The sequence below is a fragment of the Staurois parvus genome, unplaced genomic scaffold, assembly GCF_062004578.1.
Source record: "Staurois parvus isolate SC_StPar_1 unplaced genomic scaffold, SC_StPar_1.0 ptg000607l, whole genome shotgun sequence".
Taxonomy (NCBI): Eukaryota; Metazoa; Chordata; class Amphibia; order Anura; family Ranidae; genus Staurois; species Staurois parvus.
In genome coordinates, this window is record NW_028318403.1 from 2,343,259 (window position 1) to 2,366,831 (window position 23,573).

Genomic DNA, 23,573 nt, shown 5'->3' on the forward strand with positions numbered 1-23,573 from the left:
TGCACGATCATGCAACGCTGCACCCAAATGAAATTTACGTCCTTTGTTCCCACAGATTGAGCTTTCTTTTGGTGGTATTTTATCGCCTGTGCGGTTTTTATTTTTTCCGCAAAAAAAGACTGACAATTTTGAAAAAAAAACGATTTTTTTTTTCATTTTTGCTATTACACATGTCCAGTAAAAATGTTTAACCATTAGCCGCCCATTTGGTGGCTGCAAAAATGCTCCAGCTTTCCGGGTGCACGCCATTTGGCGCAGTTCGCGCGGTGGAGAACCATGCAGCGGCGCGATCTGTCACTGGCCGTGTACCTCGGACACGGCCGATGACAGATCTGAGTACCGGCCCCCGTTGCCGGTACCATGTGGCCTGCTGTGACCAATCATAGCAGGTCACATGACAGTTGTATACAATGGATGGCTTCATTCATGCCATCCATTGTATACTAGTGCCTAGCTGTGAATGGTCACAGCAGGTCACATGCACATGTCATGTGATCAGCTGTGGCCAAATCACAGCTAAGCACAAAAAAAAAAAAACAAAAAAAAAAAAAACCTGAATGAATCGATTTCATTCAGGTAAATGCTTGCTTATAGCAAAGTAATTCTTTAAATTAAAAAAAAAATACTGATCACTTCCCCAAAGTAGTACAATGTTACTATGGTAACATTGTACTACTTTGGTCATAGTAAAATATGAAAAAAAAATCTTAAAAAAATAAAAAAAATGTAATAAAAATGTAAAAATAATAATAAAAAAATATATATATATAATTTATTTTCACACTGTCACCAGTCAGTGTCCCTGATCACCGCCATGCCAGTTATAGGATGACGCTGTACTGCACTGGTGACAGTATGTAAAAAAAAAATAGTGAAAATAATTTTTTTAATTTTTTAATTTTCCGAAAAATTATGACAAAAAAAATACAACTTCAAAAAACTCGCCATGCCTCTTATGAAGTACGTCGGACTGTCTACTCTGCAAAAAGGGGTCATTTGGGGATATCTGTACTGTTCTGACATTCTTGGACCTCAAGAAATTAGATTGGCTGTCAGTACTTCAGGATTGATCAATTTTCAGATCTATAGAATAGTTTGTGAACTCTATAACTTTCCTACAAACTAAAAAATACATCCTAATTTGGGTTATTTTCACCAAAGACATGTAGCAGAATACATCTCGGCCTAAATTTATGAAGAACAATTATTTATTTGTAAACTTTTATAACAGAAACAAAGAAAAACGTGTTTTTTTAAAAACAATTTTTGGTCTTTTTTTGTTAATTTAGCAAAAAATAAAAACCCCAGCGGTGATTAAATACCACCAAAAGAAAGCTCTAGTTGTGTGAAGAATATGATAAAATTTTAGTTTGGATACAATGTTGTATGACCGCGCAATTGTCATTCAAAGTGTGAGAGCGCTGAAACGTGAAAACTGGCCTGGGCAGAAAGGTGTAAAATTGCCCGGTATTGAAATGGTTAAAAAATCACATTTGGTCATAAATTTAGGCCAAAATGTATTCTGCAACATGTCTTTGCAAAAAAAATCCCAATACGTGTAAATTAACTGGTTTACGTGAAAGTTATAGCGTTTGTAAATGGCGGTACAGATAATGGGATTTTTTCTTTCTCCTAGTAATGGTGACAATCAGCGGCTTTTAGTGGGACTGCGACGGACATTTTGACACTGGGGGGGAACTAACTTGGTGTCACTGACACCCCAGTGACACCAATACAGTGATCAGTGCTAAATAAAACACTGACACTGTACTAATGGCACTGGGCAGGAAGGGGTTAATGTGAGGGGCGATCAAAGGGTTAACTGTGTGCTGGGAGTGTTTTACCAGGGGGCGGGGGGGTGTGTTTCACTGTAAGCACACTGATCGGGAGTGCTGTACTGTGCACAGCCATTCTGAGCAGTGTGCTTAAGCTCACAGGGAGGAAGATTGTTTGTAAACAAAACAATCTTCCTCTCTGTCGGTGATGCTCGGTAATCACCGGGCGCCGGCGGGTACTTATTGACATCCACGGCCGCGAATGATGGTGCGGGTAGGGCGTGTGCGCAGCTTGCGTGTGCCCCCTACCCGGAAATGCAAAATCATGTATGTGATCAGATGTGATTTTGCGCACAGGTGCCGCCCTGTAGCAGTATATCTGCTATAGGGCGGTCCTTAAGCGGTTAATCTAAGAAGCTGAAGTTAGAAGCTGATTGGCTACCATGAACAGCTGCTCTAGTTTTAGTAAATCAACCCCAATGTTTTTTTTTTTAGGAAGCACAGTTGCCATGAAAATATGCACCTAGTTAACAATAGCTAATCTGATTAACCACTTGAGCCCCAGAGGATTTACCCCCCTTAATGACCAGGCCTTTTTTTGCTGTTTGGCGCTGCACTAATTCAAATGATAATTGCGCGGTCATGCAATGCTGTACCCAAACAAAATTTACGTCCTTTTCTTCACACAAATGGAGCTTTCTTTTGGTGGTATTTGATCACCTGTGCGCTTTTTATTTTCGGCGCTATAAACAAAAAAAACACGAAAATCTTGAAAAAAAACCAATTTTTTCTACTTTCAGCTATAAAAAATATATCGTAAACTCAAAGTTAGTCATAAATTTAAGCCAAAATGTATTCTGCTACATGTTTTTGGTAAAAAAAATCCCAAGAAGTGTATATTGATTGCTTTGTGTGAACGTTATAGCGTCTACAAACTATGGTATAGATACTGTAATTTATGCCTTTTTTTGCTATACAGCGCTGCACTAATTCAAATGATAATTGCGCGGTCATGCAATGCTGTACCTAATCAAAATTTACGTCCTTTTTTTCACATAAATAGAGCTTTCTTTTGGTGGTATTTGATCACCTGTGCGCTTTTTATTTTTGGCGCTATAAACAAAAAAACACGAAAATCTTGAAAAAAAAACAATTTTTTCTACTTTCAGCTATAAAAAATATATCGTAAACTCAAAGTTAGTCATAAATTTCAGCCAAAATGTATTCTGCTACATGTTTTTGGTAAAAAAAATCCCAATAAGTGTATATTGATTGCTTTGTGTGAACGTTATAGCGTCTACAAACTATGGTATAGATACTGTAATTTATGCCTTTTTTTGCTATACAGCGCTGCACTAATTCAAATGATAATTGCGCGGTCATGCAATGCTGTACCCAATCGAAATTTACGTCCTTTTTTTCACACAAATAGAGCTTTCTTTTGGTGGTATTTGATCACCTGTGCGCTTTTTATTTTTGGCGCTATAAACAAAAAAACACGAAAATCTTGAAAAAAAAACAATTTTTTCTACTTTCAGCTATAAAAAATATATCGTAAACTCAAAGTTAGTCATAAATTTCAGCCAAAATGTATTCTGCTACATGTTTTTGGTAAAAAAAATCCCAATAAGTGTATATTGATTGCTTTGTGTGAACGTTATAGCGTCTACAAACTATGGTATAGATACTGTAATTTATGCCTTTTTTTGCTATACAGCGCTGCACTAATTCAAATGATAATTGCGCGGTCATGCAATGCTGTAACCAATCGAAATTTACGTCCTTTTTTTCACACAAATAGAGCTTTCTTTTGGTGGTATTTGATCACCTGTGCGCTTTTTATTTTTGGCGCTATAAACAAAAAAACACGAAAATCTTGAAAAAAAAACAATTTTTTCTACTTTCAGCTATAAAAAATATATCGTAAACTCAAAGTTAGTCATAAATTTCAGCCAAAATGTATTCTGCTACATGTTTTTGGTAAAAAAAATCCCAATAAGTGTATATTGATTGCTTTGTGTGAACGTTATAGCGTCTACAAACTATGGTATAGATACTGTAATTTATGCCTTTTTTTGCTATACAGCGCTGCACTAATTCAAATGATAATTGCGCGGTCATGCAATGCTGTACCCAATCGAAATTTACGTCCTTTTTTTCACACAAATAGAGCTTTCTTTTGGTGGTATTTGATCACCTGTGCGCTTTTTATTTTTGGCGCTATAAACAAAAAAACACGAAAATCTTGAAAAAAAAACAATTTTTTCTACTTTCAGCTATAAAAAATATATCGTAAACTCAAAGTTAGTCATAAATTTCAGCCAAAATGTATTCTGCTACATGTTTTTGGTAAAAAAAATCCCAATAAGTGTATATTGATTGCTTTGTGTGAAAGTTATAGCGTCTACAAACTATGGTATAGATAATTTGAAATTTACACAGCTTTTACTTTCTGACCGCCCATCACATCTCTTGAGGTGCTAAAATACCAGGATAGAACAAACACCCCCAAATTACCCCTTTTTGGAAAGCAAATCTCAGGGAGGGGGAGGGGGGGCCATTTTCTCCCGCTGCTTGTAAAGGCAATTCTGCAGCTAATTAACCACTAGGAATGCTTTTACATGAAAGCCCATTTCCGGCTGAAAAAAATAAAACCAGGATGATGCCTGCAGCTGCAGGCATCACCCTGGTATAACCATTCAAAGTCCAGTGATGTACCAGTACGTCACTGGTCCTTGTTGGGTGTATATGCTATGTTCTTTTTTTCTTTATGCAGCCTGTGGGCTGAATGAAAAAAAAGAGAAGAAATCTCTGCCAGAAAAAGTGTGTGGTATGCCCACCATTAGAAACCTCCCTCAATCCACCCACTTCTAATGGTGGGCACATATGAAATGTGCCAACAAATATAAAATATATATGCCGAAGCATAGGGGCCATCCACCCAGTGGCCACCCCAGGCCCCCATGCTTTGGCATATATTCTCTTTTTTTTAACTGCGGATGAAAAATCTCATCCGACAGCACTGCACACACCTACTTATGTCTATTCTGAAAGCAAGACCCTGTTGCTGTCAGAATAAACAGGTCAGTGCTGCAGTTTGACGTTCCTGCAAAGAAATCAACAAGGGTTAACAATAAAACATAAACTCAACAACTTTATAATGAAAAGTGTGTGGTGGTATGCCCACCATTAGAAACCTCCCTCAATCCACCCACTTCTAATGGTGGGCACATATGAAATGTGCCAACAAATATAAAATATATATGCCGAAGCATAGGGGCCATCCACCCAGTGGCCACCCCAGGCCCCCATGCTTTGGCATATATTCTCTTTTTTTTAACTGCGGATGAAAAATCTCATCCGACAGCACTGCACACACCTACTTATGTCTATTCTGAAAGCAAGACCCTGTTGCTGTCAGAATAAACAGGTCAGTGCTGCAGTTTGACGTTCCTGCAAAAAAATCAACAATGGTTAACAATAAAACATAAACTCAATAAAACAACTTTATAAGGAAAAGTGTGTGGTGGTATGCCCACCATTAGAAACCTCCCTCAATCCACCCACTTCTAATGGTGGGCACACATGAAATGTGCCAACAAATATAAAATATATATGCCGAAGCATAGGGGCCATCCACCCACAGGCCACCCCAGGCCCCCATGCTTTGGCATATATTCTGTTTTTTATAACTGCGGATGAAAAATCTCATCCAACAGCGCTGCTCACGCTGACTTATGTCTATTCTGAGAGCAAGTTCCTGTTGCTGTCAGAATAAACAGGTCAGCGCTGCAGCTGAAAGCATTCCTGCAAACAGAAATGGTTAACAATAAAACAACAATAAACCAGTGAAAGTCGAACAATCACAAAAATGACAACAACAAAAAAAACTATAACTATTTTTGGTTTTTACATTTTTTTATTTTTTTGGGGGGTATTTGTACTTTTATTTATTTTTTTATTTTTTTTAACTTTTTTTTCTAAACTTCAAACATTTAAACAGCTGGTAGGGTCTCTCCAAATGCGATAGCCAGTTTCCTGACTACCGAACATCTTTTGAGACCCTGTGTAAATGTGCCCTGATCTGTGCCGTGCTGTACCCTATACTAATAGTTCACTAGTGTATGGTAGAGGCGGAAGCAGGGCTTGATGCAGAGGCCAGGTTGGCCAGGACAGGAGGGACAACAATAGCGGCTGTCACGCCTAATTCCACGTTTGCTGCAGACACGACATCTTTTTTGGGGTCTTCTTTGGGTTGGGGTACCAGGAATGGTATCGAGAAAATGTCTCTCATGCAGACGGCTAACTGCATCTGGGAGAGGGATTTGGGGCACAGCACCTTCTGGATACAAAAGGGCCCTGATGTTCTCTAACTGGAAATTTAGGTATGATCCACTATGTCCAGTTGCTTTATAGAGAACAAAAGCATTATATAGAGCCAATTGAAATAAATAAACTGACACTTTTATGTACCAGCGTTTGGATTTTCGGGAAACTAAATACGGCTGCATCATCTGGTCATTGAAGTCCACCCCTCCCATGTTAAGGTTATAATCGTGGACACAGAGGGGCTTCTCAACAACACCAGTTGCCGTGGTAATTTGGACGGTCGTATCTGCATGAATGGAAGACAGGAGGTAAACATCCCGTTTGTCCTTCCACTTCACTGCGAGCAATTCTTCATTTCTCAAGCAGGCTTTTTCCCCCTTTTTAAGACGGGTATTTACAAGCCGTTGGGGGAAGCCTCGGCGATTAGATCGCACAGTGCCACATGTGCAAATTCCCAAATTGAACAAATGTCTAAATAGTGGCACGCTTGAATAAAAATTGTCCACGTATAAGTGGTACCCCATGTGGAAATAGGATGACGCCAAGTCCCAAACTATCTTGCCACTGCTCCCCATGTAGTCTGGGCATCCGGGGGGCTCCAAGTAACTATCTTTTCCCTCATAAATCCGAAACTTACATGTATAGCCTGTTGCCCTCTCACAGGTCTTATACATCTTGATCCCATATCTGGCACGCTTGCTGGGGAGATATTGTTTGATTACAAGGCGGCCAGAATATTGAATGAGGGACTCATCGATGCAGATGTTTTTCTGGGGAGTATACACATCTGCAAATTTTTGGTTAAAGTGATTTACGAGGGGCCGAATTTTGTGGAGCCGGTCAAATTCAGGGTCACCCCGAGGACGACTGAGTGAGTTGTCGTAGAAGTGCATAAAACGCATTATACTCTCATATCTATGCCTGGCCATGGCAGCAGAGAACACGGGCATGTGAACAAGAGGGTCGGTGGACCAATACAACCGCAATTGATTTTTATCATTAATGCCCATGTTGAGGGTTAGGCCCAAAAAAACTTTAAATTCGGAAACCGTAATGGGTTTCCATGCGAATGGTCTGGCAAGGTTTGAATTTGGGTTGGCGGCGATAAATTGGCGTGCATATAAATTGCTTTGATCCACAATCAATGCATAAAGATCTTCTGTGAAAAACAGCTCAAAAAAATTAAGGGGAGTATTTAAATTTGCTGTTTCCACCTGAATTCCGGGTTGGGCACTGAATGGGGGAAGTACGGGTGCTGCAGAATTTGTGGGCTGCCAATCGGGATTTGCAAGCACATCCGGAAGGACACTAGGGGCTCTACGGGCCTGTCTGCGAATTCTTGGTGGCCGCGGGACACTACTTGTGCTCGCCACCGCACCAGCTTGTACTGCACTTATGGGACTCGCCACGTCACCAAGTGATACTGCAGTGCTGGTATGCCTACGACCAGGACGTACTAGGCCGCTGGTGCTCGCCAGTTCACCAAAAGATACTGCGGCACTAGTACTGGCACTCTGCTGCATATGAGAGTCATCATGCATTTGTACCACCTCAGCAACCTGTGAATGGGATCGGGTACGCCTGACCTTAGCAGGGACCACTTCCTCGTCGCCTGAGCTAGCTGTCAGGGTGCCGCTGCTGTCTATAGGTTCGTATTCTGAGCCTGATTCTGCCAGTGAGTCTTCCCCTTCGCTCTCACTTGACATGCTCAGAATCCTATAGGCCTCTTCACTAGTGTACCTTTGCTTAGACATTTTGGCCACTAAATTTACAGGTACCTAGTGCGACTCACGGGAAAAAGAGCGCCTGGCTGTCAGGGACTGCTTGAACCGCTACAAAAAATTTACCGACAAGTGCTAACAGATATCAGGCCTGATTCTGTGAACACTGCGGTTTTGTGTGTAATATGTATCAAGTGACAGTTATCTACTGACACTGCACTTGCCGGGGGAGAAGGGGGGGGGCGTAGGGGCTAAACGCAGGTGCTGGCAGGTGTTGGGGCTGATCCCGCTAACACTGCGTTTTTGGGGATACTAAAGTAATGTGAATGCTGGTATAGCGCTGATCTGATCAAAGATATTGATCCAATCAGACACTATACTAGCAATGAAGGTTTAGCGTGCAAGTAAGCGTGTTCCTGGCAATCAAGGGGTCAAATGTGATTATCTGTGTACTAGCGGGCAAACTGGTGCTATCTGGGAGGGGCGCTAACACTATTGGAAGTCGCTAGCGACACTGATACAGTGATCAGTAAAAATTGGTTCACTGAGCAGTGACACTGGTGACAGGGCAGTGAAGGGGTCAACTCAGGGGGGAGGGGGGGGGGGGGCGATCAAGGGGTTAGACGGGATCACTGGTGTATTAGCGGGCAATCTGGCGCTATCTGGGAGGGGCGCTAACACTAACGGAAGTCGCCAGCGACACTGATACAGTGATCAGTAAAAATTGGTTCACTGATCAGTGACACTGGTGACAGGGCAGTGAAGGGGTCAACTCGGGGAGGGGGGGGGGGCGATCAAGGGGTTAGACGGGACTACTGGTGTATTAGCGGGCAATCTGGCGCTATCTGGGAGGGGCGCTAACACTAACGGAAGTCGCCAGCGACACTGATACAGTGATCAGTAAAAATTGGTTCACTGATCAGTGACACTGGTGAGAGGGCAGTGAAGGGGTCAACTCAGGGGGGGGGGGGGGCGATCAAGGGGTTAGACGGGACTACTGGTGTATTAGTGGGCAATCTGGCGCTATCTGGGAGGGGCGCTAACACTATCGGAAGTCGCCAGCGACACTGATACAGTGATCAGTAAAAATCGCTTCACTGATCAGTGACACTGGTGACAGGGCAGTTAAGGGGTTAACTGGGGGGGTGGGGGGGGAAATTAAGGGGTTAAATGGCTTTATTGGTGTACTGGGGGGCAAACTGGCGCTATCTGGGAGGGGCGCTAGCACTATTGGAAGTCGCCAGCGACACTGATACAGTGATCAATAAAAATCGCTTCACTGATCAGGTACACTGGTGACAGGGCAGTGAAGGGTTAACTGGGGGGGGGCAATCAGGGGGTTAAATGTGTCCTAGAGTGTGTTCTAACTGTTAGTGTAGTGTTTTACTCACGTTTAAATGTCTCTTCTTCTCTGTCTGGAACGGAATGTGTCCAGGCAGAGAAGAATGACATCATATCCTGCCCTGTGTAAATATCAACACAGGACAGGATAGGACAGGGACCGATCATCCGATTTCAGCCAGAAATCACTGGCTGAAATCTAATGATTGATCCCTCCTGGATCGAATCGGATCACCCGCGGGTCGGCGGGCGCGCGCGCGCGCGCCCCCTGCCCGCGAAAGTGTCGGGAGCGCGGAACCCGTTTTTAAACGTGGTTTTGCGCTCCACTGCCGCCCTGCACACGTATAAACACAGTGGCAGGGCGGCAAGCGGTTAATAGACACTGATAGAAATATGTGCTACAACACCAAACCACTGGAAAGACGGAGATGTTTTGCTCCAAGTGCAAGAGAAAATAAATACCAGGCAGGCACCCAATGTTGACATTTCCATGCAAACCCCTAATGGTGTGTTTTCTGTGTATCTCTATATGAAAAGGTTATTGGGTGCAGCGACATGATTTGTAAGACCAGTTATATCAGTAAAGGCCGTGGGAACTAGATAAGCTGTAAATTACCATGACCTTGCATTACAGCCTGCTGTCAGATAATTGTCATACTTTTTAAAGCCATGCTTCGGTGTCCCCCACCCCACCCTCCTGTCAGCTTGTTGTGTTCTCACCTTATGACAGTTTTGTTCAAAGAACATCTTTTGCTCAAAGGGATCAACTAAGTATTCAGCAGAAGACATAATCCCATTGCTAGGAAAGAAAAAGCAGCACGATATTGAGGAGGGAACCAGCTTGCAACATCTCTTTGACAAGATAAAGGATGTTTTTTTTTAGTTTTTTTTTTTTTTTATTAATTTAACACATTACATCTTCATTAAGCATTTACATATATTTTAGTATTAGGCATTTTAGTACAGGTGAAACTTGAAAAATTAGAATATCGTGCAAAAGTTCATTTATTTCAGTAATGCAACTTAAAAGGTGAAACTAATATATGAAATAGACTCATTACATGCAAAGCAAGATAGTTCAAGCCGTGATTTGTCATAATTGTGAGGATTATGGCTTACAGCTCATGAAAACCCCAAATCCACAATCTCAGAAAATTAGAATATTACATGCAATCAATAAAACAAGGATTGTACATAAAACAATATCGGACCTATGAAAAGTATACGCATGCATATGTACTCAGTACTTGGTTGGGCCCCTTTTGCATCAATTACTGCCTCAGTGCGGCGTGGCATGGAAGCTATCAGCCTGTGGCACTGCTGAGGTGTTATGGAAGACCAGGATGCTTCAATAGCGGCCTTCAGCTCTTCTGCATTGTTCGGTCTCATGTCTCTCATCTTTCTCTTGGCAATGCCCCATAGATTCTCTATGGGGTTCAGGTCAGGCGAGTTTGCTGGCCAATCAAGCACAGTAATCCCACGGTCATTGTACCAGGTTTTGGTGCTTTTGGCAGTGTGGGCAGGTGCCAAGTCCTGCTGGAAAATGAAGTCAGCATCCCCATAAAGCTTGTCTGCAGAAGGAAGCATGAAGTGCTCCAAAATCTCCTGGTAGACAGCTGCCAGCAGATGACATGGCTCCCCAAACCAACACAGACTGTGGAAACTTCACACTGGGCTTCAAGCATCTTGCAGTGTGTGCCTCTCCATTCTTCCTCCATACTCTGGGTCCTTGGTTTCCAAATGAGATGCAAAAGTTGCTCTCATCAGAAAAGAGGACTTTGGACCACTGAGCAACAGACCAGGTCTGTTTTTCTTTAGCCCAGGTAAGACGCTTCTGACGTTGTTTGTTGTTCAGGAGCGGCTTGACAAGAGGAATACGACATTTGAAGCCCATGTCCAGGATCCGTCTGTGTGTGGTGGCTCTTGATGCACTGACTCCAGCCTCAGTCCACTCCTTGTGAAAGTCCCCAACACTTTTGAATGGCCTTTTCCTGACAATCCTTTCCAGGCTGCGGTCATCCCTGCTGCTTGTGCACCTTTTTCTTCCACACTTTTCCCTTCCACATAACTTTCTATTAATGTGCTTTGATACAGCACTTTGGGAACATCCAACTTATTTTGCAATTACCTTTTGAGGCTTTCCCTCCTTATGGAGGATGTCAATGATGGTTTTCTGCACAACTGTCAGGTCAGCAGTCTTTCCCATGATTGTGATTCCTACTGAACCAGACTGAGAGACCATTTAAAGGCTCAGGAACCCTTTGCAGGTGTTATGGCTTAATTAGCTGATTAGAGTGGGACACTTTGAGCCTAGAATATTGCACCTTTTCACAATATTCTAATTTTCTGAGATTGTGGATTTGGGGTTTTCATGAGCTGTAAGCCATAATCATCACAATTATGACAAATCACAGCTTGAACTATCTTCCTTTGCATGTAATGAGTATATCTCATATATTAGTTTCACCTTTTAAGTTGCATTACTGAAATAAATTAACTTTTGCACGATATTCTAATTTTTCAAGTTTCAACTGTATATTTTTAGGTGATGTTAAATATATTGAAAAATAACAGTTCACAGACTATCACAGACTATTACAGAAATGTCAAACTTGAAATTCAGAACGCTGAAATGGTTGGAGGATAATAGCAAGTCCAGAGCAACTGTTAAGCATCATATACTGTAAATTAGTTAATAAAGTAAAATGGCTGAGGGGTTTACTAGGGAGAGGGGTGATGGAAAGGGGGAGAAAAACATGTAATGGGTTGTCTGATCCCATATACTAACACAAACTGACTAAGCCTGGAAGAGCATCTACTGAGAAAGAAAAATTGTTTCTTGGATAGATCCCAGTGTCCCACTTTTGTTGTTCAGGAGCGGAAGAATGCTAGCATTCTTCCAAAGTTACCCTGTATATTGATATTAAACAGTTCCACCCAAAAGGGGAAGTTCCACTTTAAAGATTGGTCCCCCGCCCCCCATTAAGGATTGGCCCCTTTGGGGAGAGGGGGGGAATGGGTTCCCGAATTTGACAGGTACCAGTTCTTATTTCCGCTGCAATCGCCTAGGTGATCGGAAACGGAAGTCCTCCTACCCTCCCTCCCCGAAGTCCTGTAGGACACGTGACAGGTCCCAGAGGACATCGGGGCCATTCAGGAAGTGCAGCGCTACTCGTGCATGCGCAGTGGGCACCCAGCTGCGAAGCCGCAAGATTTCACAGCCGGGTGCCCACACTGAAGATGCTGGCACCTGAAACGGGCTGCGGCGGGGGCAACGTGGGATCGTGGGACAGGTGAGTGGCTGTTTTTTAAAAGTTAACAGCTACAGTTTTTGTAGCTGCAGACTTTTATTTTTTTTACAGAGTGAGTGGAACTCCGCTTTAAGTATCAGTTACATTAAATTTGAGGAAGAATTGTTTTTATGGTTTCTAATGATACGTTGTCTCATGTCTATATAAAGGATAAATACAGTACCCTAATAGTGGGAGGCACATTGTCAATCCCAAGGTTCAGTAGAGCCAGCTGTGGGGTAGGTTTCAAAAAGAATCTGGTGGCTAAAGAAATTTGTTGAGAAGACTGGCTTTCAGAAGCTGGTCAAACATGTCCAGGACCAAAATACTTGCAGGAGATGTCCAGATTGTCTTTAGTCTCACCAACAAAAGATGGGTTGGAGATGGAGGAGATCATCACATGGTATGGAGTAATAAGGTGTGAGTTTTTGGGAGGATAATCAATGTTATGTAGAAGGATTTCCAATGGTTAGAGCAACAAGATGCAAAGGATTTTGTTTATATGGCATGTAGCCTTTATGAGAGTGTGGAACTGTAAGGGGATATTAGGCCCGCTCCCAATTTTGGAAATGCAATTAGCAAAGGAGACTTTGGCGTGAAAGAGATTCTGAAGTGTGAAGATATGTTTGAAGGCCGGATGTATTGTCAGGCCATCATAGAGATTAGAATTTGGATCTTAGGGATAGAGTAAATATAGTGATATTGTAAAAAATGAAACTTCTGGCTTTGTAGTAAAAAAAGTTAGATAATAAGGTATCAAACAATTTAACTGTTAGAGCAGGTATCAATTCAATGCCCTTGGAGCACCAACATAAAGATGATGGCGTGTCATACCAGATGAGTGCGAGTTTTTAGGAGGATTTCCAGGGGATAACAATTAAAATTGTACAGAAACTTCTAGGCTTTAATGTAGAAGTGATATAGGTGGTTATAAACCCAGGTCTCTGCTCTGAGCACTTCAGTGTTAATGACTGTGGCCAGGGGAGCAGCAGATGGAGGACTGTTTGCAATTAATCGGTTTGGTCTTAGTGCAAGGGAGATATCCCCCCTGCACTGGTGGTCAGTAGCAGGTTGTAATAAAAACCCCACTTTAGCAGTGGTGGTTATTGGCAGACTGTGATAATAATCCTCCCCCCCAGCATTTGTGGTCAGTGGCAGGGTCTAATTATAACCCCTGCATTGGTGGTCAGTGGCAGGCTGTAATTATAATCCCCCCACCCCCCAACATTGGTTGTCAGTGAATTGATATTAAACCCCCAGTATTAGTTTTCAGTGGTTTTGTATCTAAACATATGCTCCTGTGCTAAGCTCTCTCAATCAGTCCAGGACTGTAGTTCTGCTGTTGGGTGGAGATCAAGTGCATTAGTGAACATGTATGTAAGGTGCGTTGGTGGGGTAGAAGGTGACAATACTTCCATGTTCCCCTCCTAGTTGGGTGCCAAGTATGGGTCACATGGAAGGCCTACCTTGGGGTGGGTTCTTCTAGGCTACACTAGACACCTTGAACAGGGTCACTGCCTTACACATGGGATACCTTTACTCAAACAGATGACTTGACTCTCTTGACATAATAAACATTGCTGCTTCATTCTTTGCATTTATGAGGGACATGCAGAGCCTTTGCCCTCTCCACCTATCCAGCGTATCTCCGCTATCTCACTCCCAGTAACAGAATGGAATCCCATTGTGACCCAGCGCAGATTACACACTTGCACTCACTTAACTCTCACTCTTCCTTACCTATGAACAGGTCAAGGACCTCTGCGGTGCCACTTTGCTCCTGTTGCTATGGGAGACGGACCGCTCACAAAGAGATTACCAACAATAACTCCCTCCTGCAAGAGATCCCACCTATCACAAGCACACACTTACAACAGGCTGAAGGTGAAACCTTTATCCTTGGTAAAAACTTGTTTGTACTCCACACCATGTTAACTCTTGTACGGCTGTCTTCATACCCCAATGTGCTTTACTGACCCTGTGTAGACTATGTGTAAAATGTGACAGTTACTTGCATTACATCCCTTTAGTAACTTCAGACCAGGCAAGGACAAAGTTTCAAAAGCTTTACTTAAATAATTTGGCATAACGTCCCTAATCCTTAACTAGGTTTGTGGCTGCCCCAGCATACCTGTACAGGCAAAAGTCCATCTTGACAGTATCCTGCAGCTGGTGTTTTTCAGATCAGACTACAGGTCCCAACAATCCCCCTTCATGGTGGCAGGCTTCCAATGCCAGGCAATCCTCATCAGGAATTCCAGACTAGGCATGGCTCAACAGACTGGCAGGATGGACCCCGTCAATGACATCAGCAGTGAGAACTGACTACGACACTCTCAATCCAGACCCCTTTCCCTTTTTATATTCACAGGAATATTTTTATTTATTTCAGGTACTTATATAGAGCCGTCAATTTACACATATATATATTGTATATTCACATCAGTCCCTAACCCTCAAGGGGTGTACAATCTAAAGTCCCTAACGTACCTTCATAAATACTAGGGCCAATTTAGAAAGGATCCAAGTAACCTACCAATGTGTCTTTGGAGTGTTGAAGGAAACCGGAGTACCCGGAGGAAACCCACGCAGGAACAGGGAGAACATGCAAACTCCATGCAGGTGGTGCTGTGGTTGGGATTTGAACCAATGACCCTAGTACTGCCAGGCAGAAGTGCTAACCATTTAGCCACTGTGCTGCCCAGAATCAGTGGTTTAGACCCAAAAAAGTCAGCCAAGAAAAGAACTGGGAAACACAATTAACTATCCCCTCTGACTGGGGCAGCACCTAACTAGGCTAAAATAGACAATCTGCCTACGTGTAAACTTTTAATAATGGCACACAATTGCACTTAATAGCATAGCTGAATGCAGGAAATGCAGTACAGCTGGCACCACTGTTTTCAGAGCTTTGGCAGTATCCTGCAGCATCCTTGTGCTCAGAGCAGAGAGAACCTTCCTGGTTAGGGTTTAATAGCAAGGGTTGCTAGACTAACCTGAAAATGGTTAGCTCAATAATAATTGGGGTATGGATATATTTAAATTAAATTTTTTACTTGTACGTTGCTTAAACTAATGTAACTTGCAGATCAAAAGTCACCCTATTTAATAAGAAGGAAATTGTAATTATATTGTACAAATTGTATCATTTTATTTACTTAATGTCAATTTCAGACTATTTTCCAATATAATTTTATGTAGGACTGGCTGCATTTTGACAGACATATTGCTGGTAATAGCAGTGGTAGAGCTGCAGTAGGGGAGAAGAGCGAGGCATAGGAGATATGCACTAGAAACATTGTTAAAGTTTACGGAGAATTTCTCTCCCATCTCTTCTGCTTTAAACTGATTGACAAGGAATATTATATTTAAATGTAGAGAAGCCCTCAAGGAAATCATCATATCTATAAGGGATGTATCCAGATCTTGTTGGGTACGGGTGAGGAATTCATTAAAGTGGTAGTAAACCTGATCATGCAAAAAAATTAAAAAATTTCCCCTGCTAGCATTGCATACTAGTACATTATGTAAAACTTACCTTAAAAAGAAACACTCCAGTGGTGCGCTGCCACTGCTGACAGGGCTTCCATCTTCACTCGATTCTTCATCTGGGTTATGGGCTCTGGTGGCTTGAATGGCTTAGCCATGATGATGTTAATCCCATGCATGTGCATGGGCATGCCATTCCTTCAGAGCACATGCGCTGGTGCTGCTACAAAAGTAAGTGTCTCCCAAACGTTGCACGTTTAGGAGATATTTACAGTACCTACAGGTAAGCCTTATCATAGGCTTACTTGTAGGTACAAATAAAAAAACAGACTTTACTGCCACTTTAATAGGTCTTTCCTCAATAAAATCAGCAAAGAGGTTCTCCATTATCTTTTTCCTGGATTTGATGGGACTACCAAAGGAAGGTGTAGAAGAAGCAAGAAATCAGGGTTAAGGAGAGTACCTCTCATTGCTGACTGGCCCTCTGGAGGAGCTGTGTGGGTTTCTCTCTCTTCATCAGAACAGGTCTGTGCTGTGTGCAGAGCAAGACTCACAAATATTTTGGCTGCAACGTGGGCCTAGATGAGGAGGAAATCAGTCAGCCTTCTCAGCTTTCCCCAGTCCTTCCACCTCCTGGACATGTGGAATGGATAATCCAATCCAGAGTGGTCACTGTGGTGAGCAGGAGGCCATGTTGCACCTTGTTGTTTTTGAATATTTTGGCTTTACCTATACTTTGGTGTGGACCAAGCACCATCCAATTTTCATGCAATTCCAAGAAACTTTTGATCATAAAACCAACCAATAGATAAAGGTAACCAATCACCTCCAATTTCTATCGGCATTGAGCAATAATCTAAAGTGTTAGTGGTGGGTTATGTTGATTGGTTTGATTGTTTATATGACTGAAGTCTGGATAAAATTAAAAATTTCCTGTCAATTCTGTGTGGCCAACATTAGAGTTATAAGAAGGTGGACTGGAAACCAGCCAACATAGAGGGTGACGTTTCCTTTTAAATATAGCTGTATTCCACATTTTTTAAATAGCCTTCAAATGTCAGTGAACTGGTTTTATTTGTTTATTTGATATTATTCCACTATACTTTGTACATAGCATAACCATTGTATTTCTGTGTCAGTTCTCCAAGGTGTACGGACCAGTGTTTAGCATCTACCTGGGGTTCACCCCAGCCGTGGTAGTTCGGGGACTGAAAGATCTCAAAGAAGTTCTAGTAAATAAAGGTGTTGATTTTGCAGACAGACCTCAGAACAGACTAAATGAACTTGTTTCTGGTGGCAGAGGTAAGAATGGCATTGTAAAATCATCTAGCTTATATGTTAAAGTAAGAAATGATATGTTGAATTTTTCCTTGAACAGGAAATGCCTCTTAAATTGCAGGTCATGGATTAAGAACCATGTCCTCTTTTGCTTCACCTGTGCAATTGTGGGAATAGAAGGCCATCGTGCCTTTGCCAGAGATTGCTTTGCCGTAATCTAACAAAAATGTTAGAATGGTATACATTATTTGGTGCACACTGTCCCAGAATTCTTGAACTTAGAGCACTCCAACCCTATATGTAGGAGGGTGCCTAGAAATTTGCCATGAGAGGTGAGAATGAACTTGTCTAAATGTTGTGGAAATAATTACAATCACATAACCAATTTGTAATCATAGAGCAGTGGGCTATGGTCTGCCATATTTGTTTCCAGTCCTCCTGGTCCATACCATTCCCCGGGTCCTTCTCCCTTATTGCTATGTAAGCAAGAGGGTTGGGTGCCTGTTCTTCCAAAACTGAGGCACAAATAGTAGGGATATATACAAAACCTTTTTTGAAGATAAGCACATATTTTAATTAATGCTTCAAAATATTGCCACCCCTGCATTGAACCTGTCTGATTTTCTGTTTTTCCCTCAGGTTTGTTTCTTGCTGGCTATGGCCGCTCATGGAAACAGCACAGGCTCTTCACACTGTCTGCATTGCGGAATTTTGGCCTGGGTAGGAAGTCCATGGAGGAGAGGATTTGTGAAGAATGTATATTCCTGATTGGAGAAATAAAGAAGAATAAAGGTATGACTGCTTTATAACTCTTATACATATACATTTCCTATACTACTACAGTAAATATACTATTACAGTAAATATTTACCCAAAACCAGATGAGTCTTACTGATACTTTTAAAGTTATAATCATATATGGTAATTATAGTGAGATAGGCATGTTAAAACTATGCATTTTAGTTAATATATATCCTCTCTAGCACTAAATGAATCATGTATAACTTACTGTCAAATATAAATCTGTATATGTTCAGTGATATTACAAATAGCATTGTTTATAGCAGGCCTGGACAGACCATAGGGCACACCAAGCATTTGCCTGGTGGGCAGGGGCCACCGGGCTTAAGATGACTGGGCCGCACAGGGGGAGGTAAGCGGCGACCGCATTGTGGACGGGGCTAATACAGACAACGGCCGTCGCTCACCTCCCTCTGTGTGGCTTTGCCCAAAGCAGGGCCAACAGGAGGAGCGGCAGTGACGGCTCTTGAAGACAAGCAGGAAGTGCCACTGACACAAGGACACCTCCTCGGCTGGACGCCGGCACACTGTGACAGGTCTGTAGTGGCGGCGGATGAGGCTGTCTCTGCTGGATGGGCTGTCTCTCTGCTGGATGAGCTGTCTCTTTGCTGGAGGGGCTGTCTCTTTTCTGGATGAGCTGTCTGTTTGCTCGGTGAGCTGTATCTTTGCTAAAGGGGCTCTCTCTTTGCTGTCTGAGCTGTCTCTTTGCTGAACGGCTGTCGCTTTGCAGGATGGACTGTCTCTTTGCTGGAGGAGCTGTTTCTTTGCTGAACGGGCTGTCTCTTTGCTGAATGGGCTGTCTCTGCTGGACAGGCTGTTTCTTTGCTGGACTGGGCTGTCTTTTGCCCAGTTGGGTCCAGCAAAGAGACATCCCAATCTAGCAAAGAGACAGCCCAGTCCAAGAAGGGGCATCCCCATCCAGCAAAGAGACATACCATCTTTGCTATATGGGGATGTATCTTTGCTAGATGGGCTGTCTCTTTGCTGGACGGTCTGTCTCTTTGCTGGACTGGGCTGTCTCTTTGCCCAGCTGGGTCCAGCAAAGAGTCATCCCAATCCAACAAAGAGACAGCCCAGTCCAAGAAGGGATACCTCCATCCAGAAAAGAGACATCCCTGTTCAGCAAAGAGACATCCCAAACCAGCAAAGAGACAGCCAAGTCTAAGAAGGGACATTCCCATCCAGAAAAGAGAAATCCCTGTCCAGCAAAGAGACATCCCGTCTTTGCTATATGGGGATGTCTCTTTGCTGGATTGGGCCATCTCTTTGAATATATAGGGGGCACTGTGATTAGATCTCTAGGGGCACTGTAATGTAAAGGGGCAGTGTGATATAAAGGGGACTGCACTGTAAAGGGGCACTGTAATTAATACAGTGCAGTCCCCTTTATATCACACTGCCCCTTTTTATTACAGTGCGGAGGACCGGCTCCATAAATATTCCATCACCAACTACCCCGGCGAATGCCCTTGCACCCCCCCTCTGGAAATTGGCTGCTCAGTCTAAAATGTCTAGGCCTATGTTTTGTCCCAGTACAGGCCTGGTTTATGGTATGATTTCCTATATTTGAATGGACACTGCAGTAGGTCTGTGGATTAGATCAAATCAGCATATTAATCATTGGCACCAGTCATGCTTCAGACAAGCGTTGAGTACATTTTGCTAAATCAACTTCAATAGCCATCTTCTACACTGGTCTTGTGGAAGCTCCCAGATTTGTCACCTGTCTTGTCAGTTTTTAACTTTGTTTGAGATATATATATATATATATATATATATATATATATATATATATACAGTGCTCAGCATAGATAAGTACATATCTTTAGAGAAGTAAGATTTTAATCAATATCTCAATGAACACAAGAACAATTTCCAAAATGTTGACAACATTGAGTTTTATAGGACATTTGTTTAGCTCATTACATGACAGTAAGGTTAATAATATAACTTAGATTACAAAATCTTCAGTTTTACTCAAATTAGTTGGTTCAAAATTGAATACACCCCACAACAAAAAATTAGTTCATCTAGTATTTTGTATGACCTCCATAATTTGAAGGACAGCACCAAGTCTTCTAGGCATTTAATGAACAAGTTGGTGACTAATTGCAACATCTATCTTTTTTCATTCTTCAAGAATGACCTCTTTTAGAGCCTGGATGGAGAGTGATGCTCAACTTGTCTCTTCAGAATTCCCCATAGGTGTTTGATTGGGTTCAGATCAGAAGAAATACTTGGCCACACTTTCACCCTGTTCTTCTTCAGAAATGCAACAGTGGCCTTAGATGTGTGTTTTGGATCATTGTCATGTTGGGCACGGAGTGATGGTAGCATCTTCTCTATCAAAATAGAGTAGTACACCTGTGAATTCATGATACCATCAATGAAATGCAGCCAGCAACACTCATGCAGCCCCACAGAAGGACACTGCCACCACCATGTTTCACTGTAGCCACCATGCATTTTTCTTTGTATTCCTCACCTTTGAGGCTCCACACAATTTTTGAAACCATCAGTTCCAAAAACATTTATCTTGGTTTCATTACTCCAGAGTAAAGTCCCAGTAGCCTTCTTATTTTTCAGCATGGGCCCTGGCAAATTCCAGGTGGGCTTTTTTGTGCATGGGCTTTAGGAGAGGCTTCCTTCGTGGATGACACCCATGCATGCCATTCCTGTGCAGTGTATGCCGTATTGTGTCACAGGAAACAATCAAACCCAGTTTGGCTTTCTACTACTTTAGCTAACTGAAGTGAACTTGCATGGCGATTTTCTTTAGCCCTTCTCATCAGAAGACGCTCCTGTCATGGTGTTAATGTCCATGGATGGCCTGGACGTCTTTGTGAGGTGGTTGCAGTTCCATCTTTGTTAAATTTGTATCACTTTTGCTACAGTATTCTGACTGATAAGTACAGCTTTGCTGATCTTCTTGCAGCCTTAACCTTTCTTTCTTAGTCCTTGTGACATTTCTCTTCTATGAAGTGCCATTGCTGACAGCATGAAATTGGAAGGGGTTTTCCTTGTTAAGTAATGCCCTTTTATAATCAACTGTCTGCTGGACACCTGTTTAACCAGTTCCCGACCACGCTATAGCCAAAAGATGGCTACAGAACACTCAGCTAGTTCTGGGAGGACGTCCATGAACGTCTGGGGCACACACTGCGCGTGATCCATGATTTCTGTGTCCTTCAGACACAACTGATCACATGAGTAAGGAACGGGCCAATCACAGCCGCTTTTACCATGTAACCAGCTGTGTCCAATCACAGCTGATCACCTGGTAAATTGGAAATGCCGGTTATTGGCAGTCATCTCCTCACGCTGACAGCGTGGAGGAGAGCTGGTAACTGGCATTTCGCAGGGGGACATCTACACTGATCATCAGGGCACTGCTCATCAGTGTCCTCGTGATCAGTGTAGCCTCATCAGTGTGGCCAATAGTGCCCATCTGTGCTGACAATCAGTGCCCATCAGTTGAATCACTGCCCATCAGTGTCTATCAGTTGAATCAGTGCCCATCAGTGTTGCCTATCAGTGCTGCCCAACAGTGCCACCTAACAGTGCCTATCAGTGCTGCCTATCAGTGCAGCCTCATCAGTGCCCATCGGTGCTCATCAGTGCAGCCTATCAGTGCCCATCAGTGAAGGAGAAAAATTACTTATTTACAAAACTTTATAACAGAAACTAAGAAAAACCTTTTTTTTCAAAATCTTTGGTCTTTTTTAGTTTGTTTATCAAAAAATAAAAACCACAGTGGTGATTAAATACCACCAAAAGAAAGCTCTATTTGTCTCAAACAAAATGATAAAAATTTAGTTTGGGTACAGTGTTGCATGAACGTGCAATTTTCATTCAAAGTATGAGATCACTGAAAGCTGAAAATTAGTCTGGGCAGAAAGGGGGTAAAAGTGCCCGGTAAGTGGCACGTGGTTAATGAACAGTTAGACTCACCTGTAGCTGAATTTATGTTAATTAGGATTTTGTTGTCTAAAATTTAGCATTGCTCCTAAGACTTTCATTGGGGTGTATTAATTTTTGCAACATTATCTTGAATTAATTTGTCAGGAAAAATAATCTTTTGTGTGCAAATTAACAAATCTTGTTTGCAATCAATAGCCTGCATTTGTGGAAGTATTTTGTAGTATAGTGTCCCATAGAAAATGTTGATTCTGAAAAGAAAGTAAAGGATTTCTGACAAATCTGTTGGGGTGTACTAATTTATGCTGATATGCTGAGCACTGTATATATATATATATATATATATATATATATATATATATGAAAACATAATGTGAAAATATTTCTTCAAGCTTAGATATCTTTATGTTTGAATTGTTGATCTTACCAGCTTTGTGATTTCCAACAATTTTTGTCATTAGGGTACCTGTTCTGTACAGTTACATCTATACCATTGATACTATGTTATTTATACAATGACGTGGTTATTTATACAATGATCCTTGTGCACAAAGTCCATTTCAAAGATGATGATATTTAACATGAAACTACTAACATGGTGTCCCAACCCATCAGGACTTTGTTTAGAAGCCTTTCTCATGGTTCTTCAGTTAGTCAATGGTAACATCATACCAACATCATCTTTCTGGCAATGGGGTCCAGTTTGGCTAAATGTTAGTTTGTTCCTGGTTGATAAATCAGATTAATTATAATAAGACATGCGATAATGATTGGATTGCTGATATAGTATGTTCCCACCTGCTTACTGACAATTGTTGGTATTTTTCAGATACTCTGTATGACCCACACTTTGCCCTTGACAATGCCATGTCCAACATAATTTGCGCCATCGTATTTGGGAGGCGTTATGACTACGATGATCCAACACTCAGAGATATACCTTTGTTCAAATTTGTTCATGAACACATGAAGATGATAACTGGGTTTCGGGCTCAGGTATTTCTTTTCTTGGGACAATATTTATTAACCTTTTAAAGTTACTGTGATGTAGGGACAATTATTTGCCCTTGAAATAATAATACACTAAAATATCCTTTCACAATCTTTTCCCCAGAGAGGAACCCTTAAAATAATTTTTAGGTCTGCTAAAAACAAATATACCTACAGCTCATGGTACGTCAAAACGATTAATATCTTATAGAAAGCTTTTAATAGAAAACTATATAATAATATTTATAATATATAAATTAAATAAATAAATACGTAAGTAATGTGGTATACCTAGTGTATTTGACACTATGGGCAGATAATATTTAACACTCTCTCCACATCCCAGTCATTATTTTCAGTAATGATCTTGAAATTAAATAAAAAAAAATAACAGGAAAGAAACACAGATGTTAAAAATTGTGGTTTCCCCTGCATTAAAATTTGTGTTTGGTGAAAAATACAGCAATGCATTACAATACATTCAAACTGAAGATAAACAGGAAAAGAAGATACACATATAGGAGGTACCCCCTAGATAGAATGGGACTTTTAAGGCATGAATACACAGACTAAGAATATGAAATCTTTATTTTCCATCAAATTTTCACACATATATAAAAAATTATGATTTTTCTCCATTG

At 41.7% G+C, this 23,573-nt stretch overlaps 1 protein-coding gene across 1 annotated transcript in view; it reads left to right on the plus strand.

Annotated features, from left to right (window-relative positions):
* Positions 1-23,573, plus strand: part of LOC149449705 (cytochrome P450 2D15-like) — a 61,406-nt gene that overhangs the window by 3,985 nt on the left and 33,848 nt on the right. Inside the window, exons 2-4 of the mRNA XM_089692867.1 lie at positions 17,085-17,247; positions 17,863-18,015; positions 22,772-22,938. Of these exons, the coding sequence (XP_089548993.1) occupies positions 17,085-17,247; positions 17,863-18,015; positions 22,772-22,938 (483 nt within the window). The remainder of the gene's footprint in view (positions 1-17,084; positions 17,248-17,862; positions 18,016-22,771; positions 22,939-23,573) is intronic.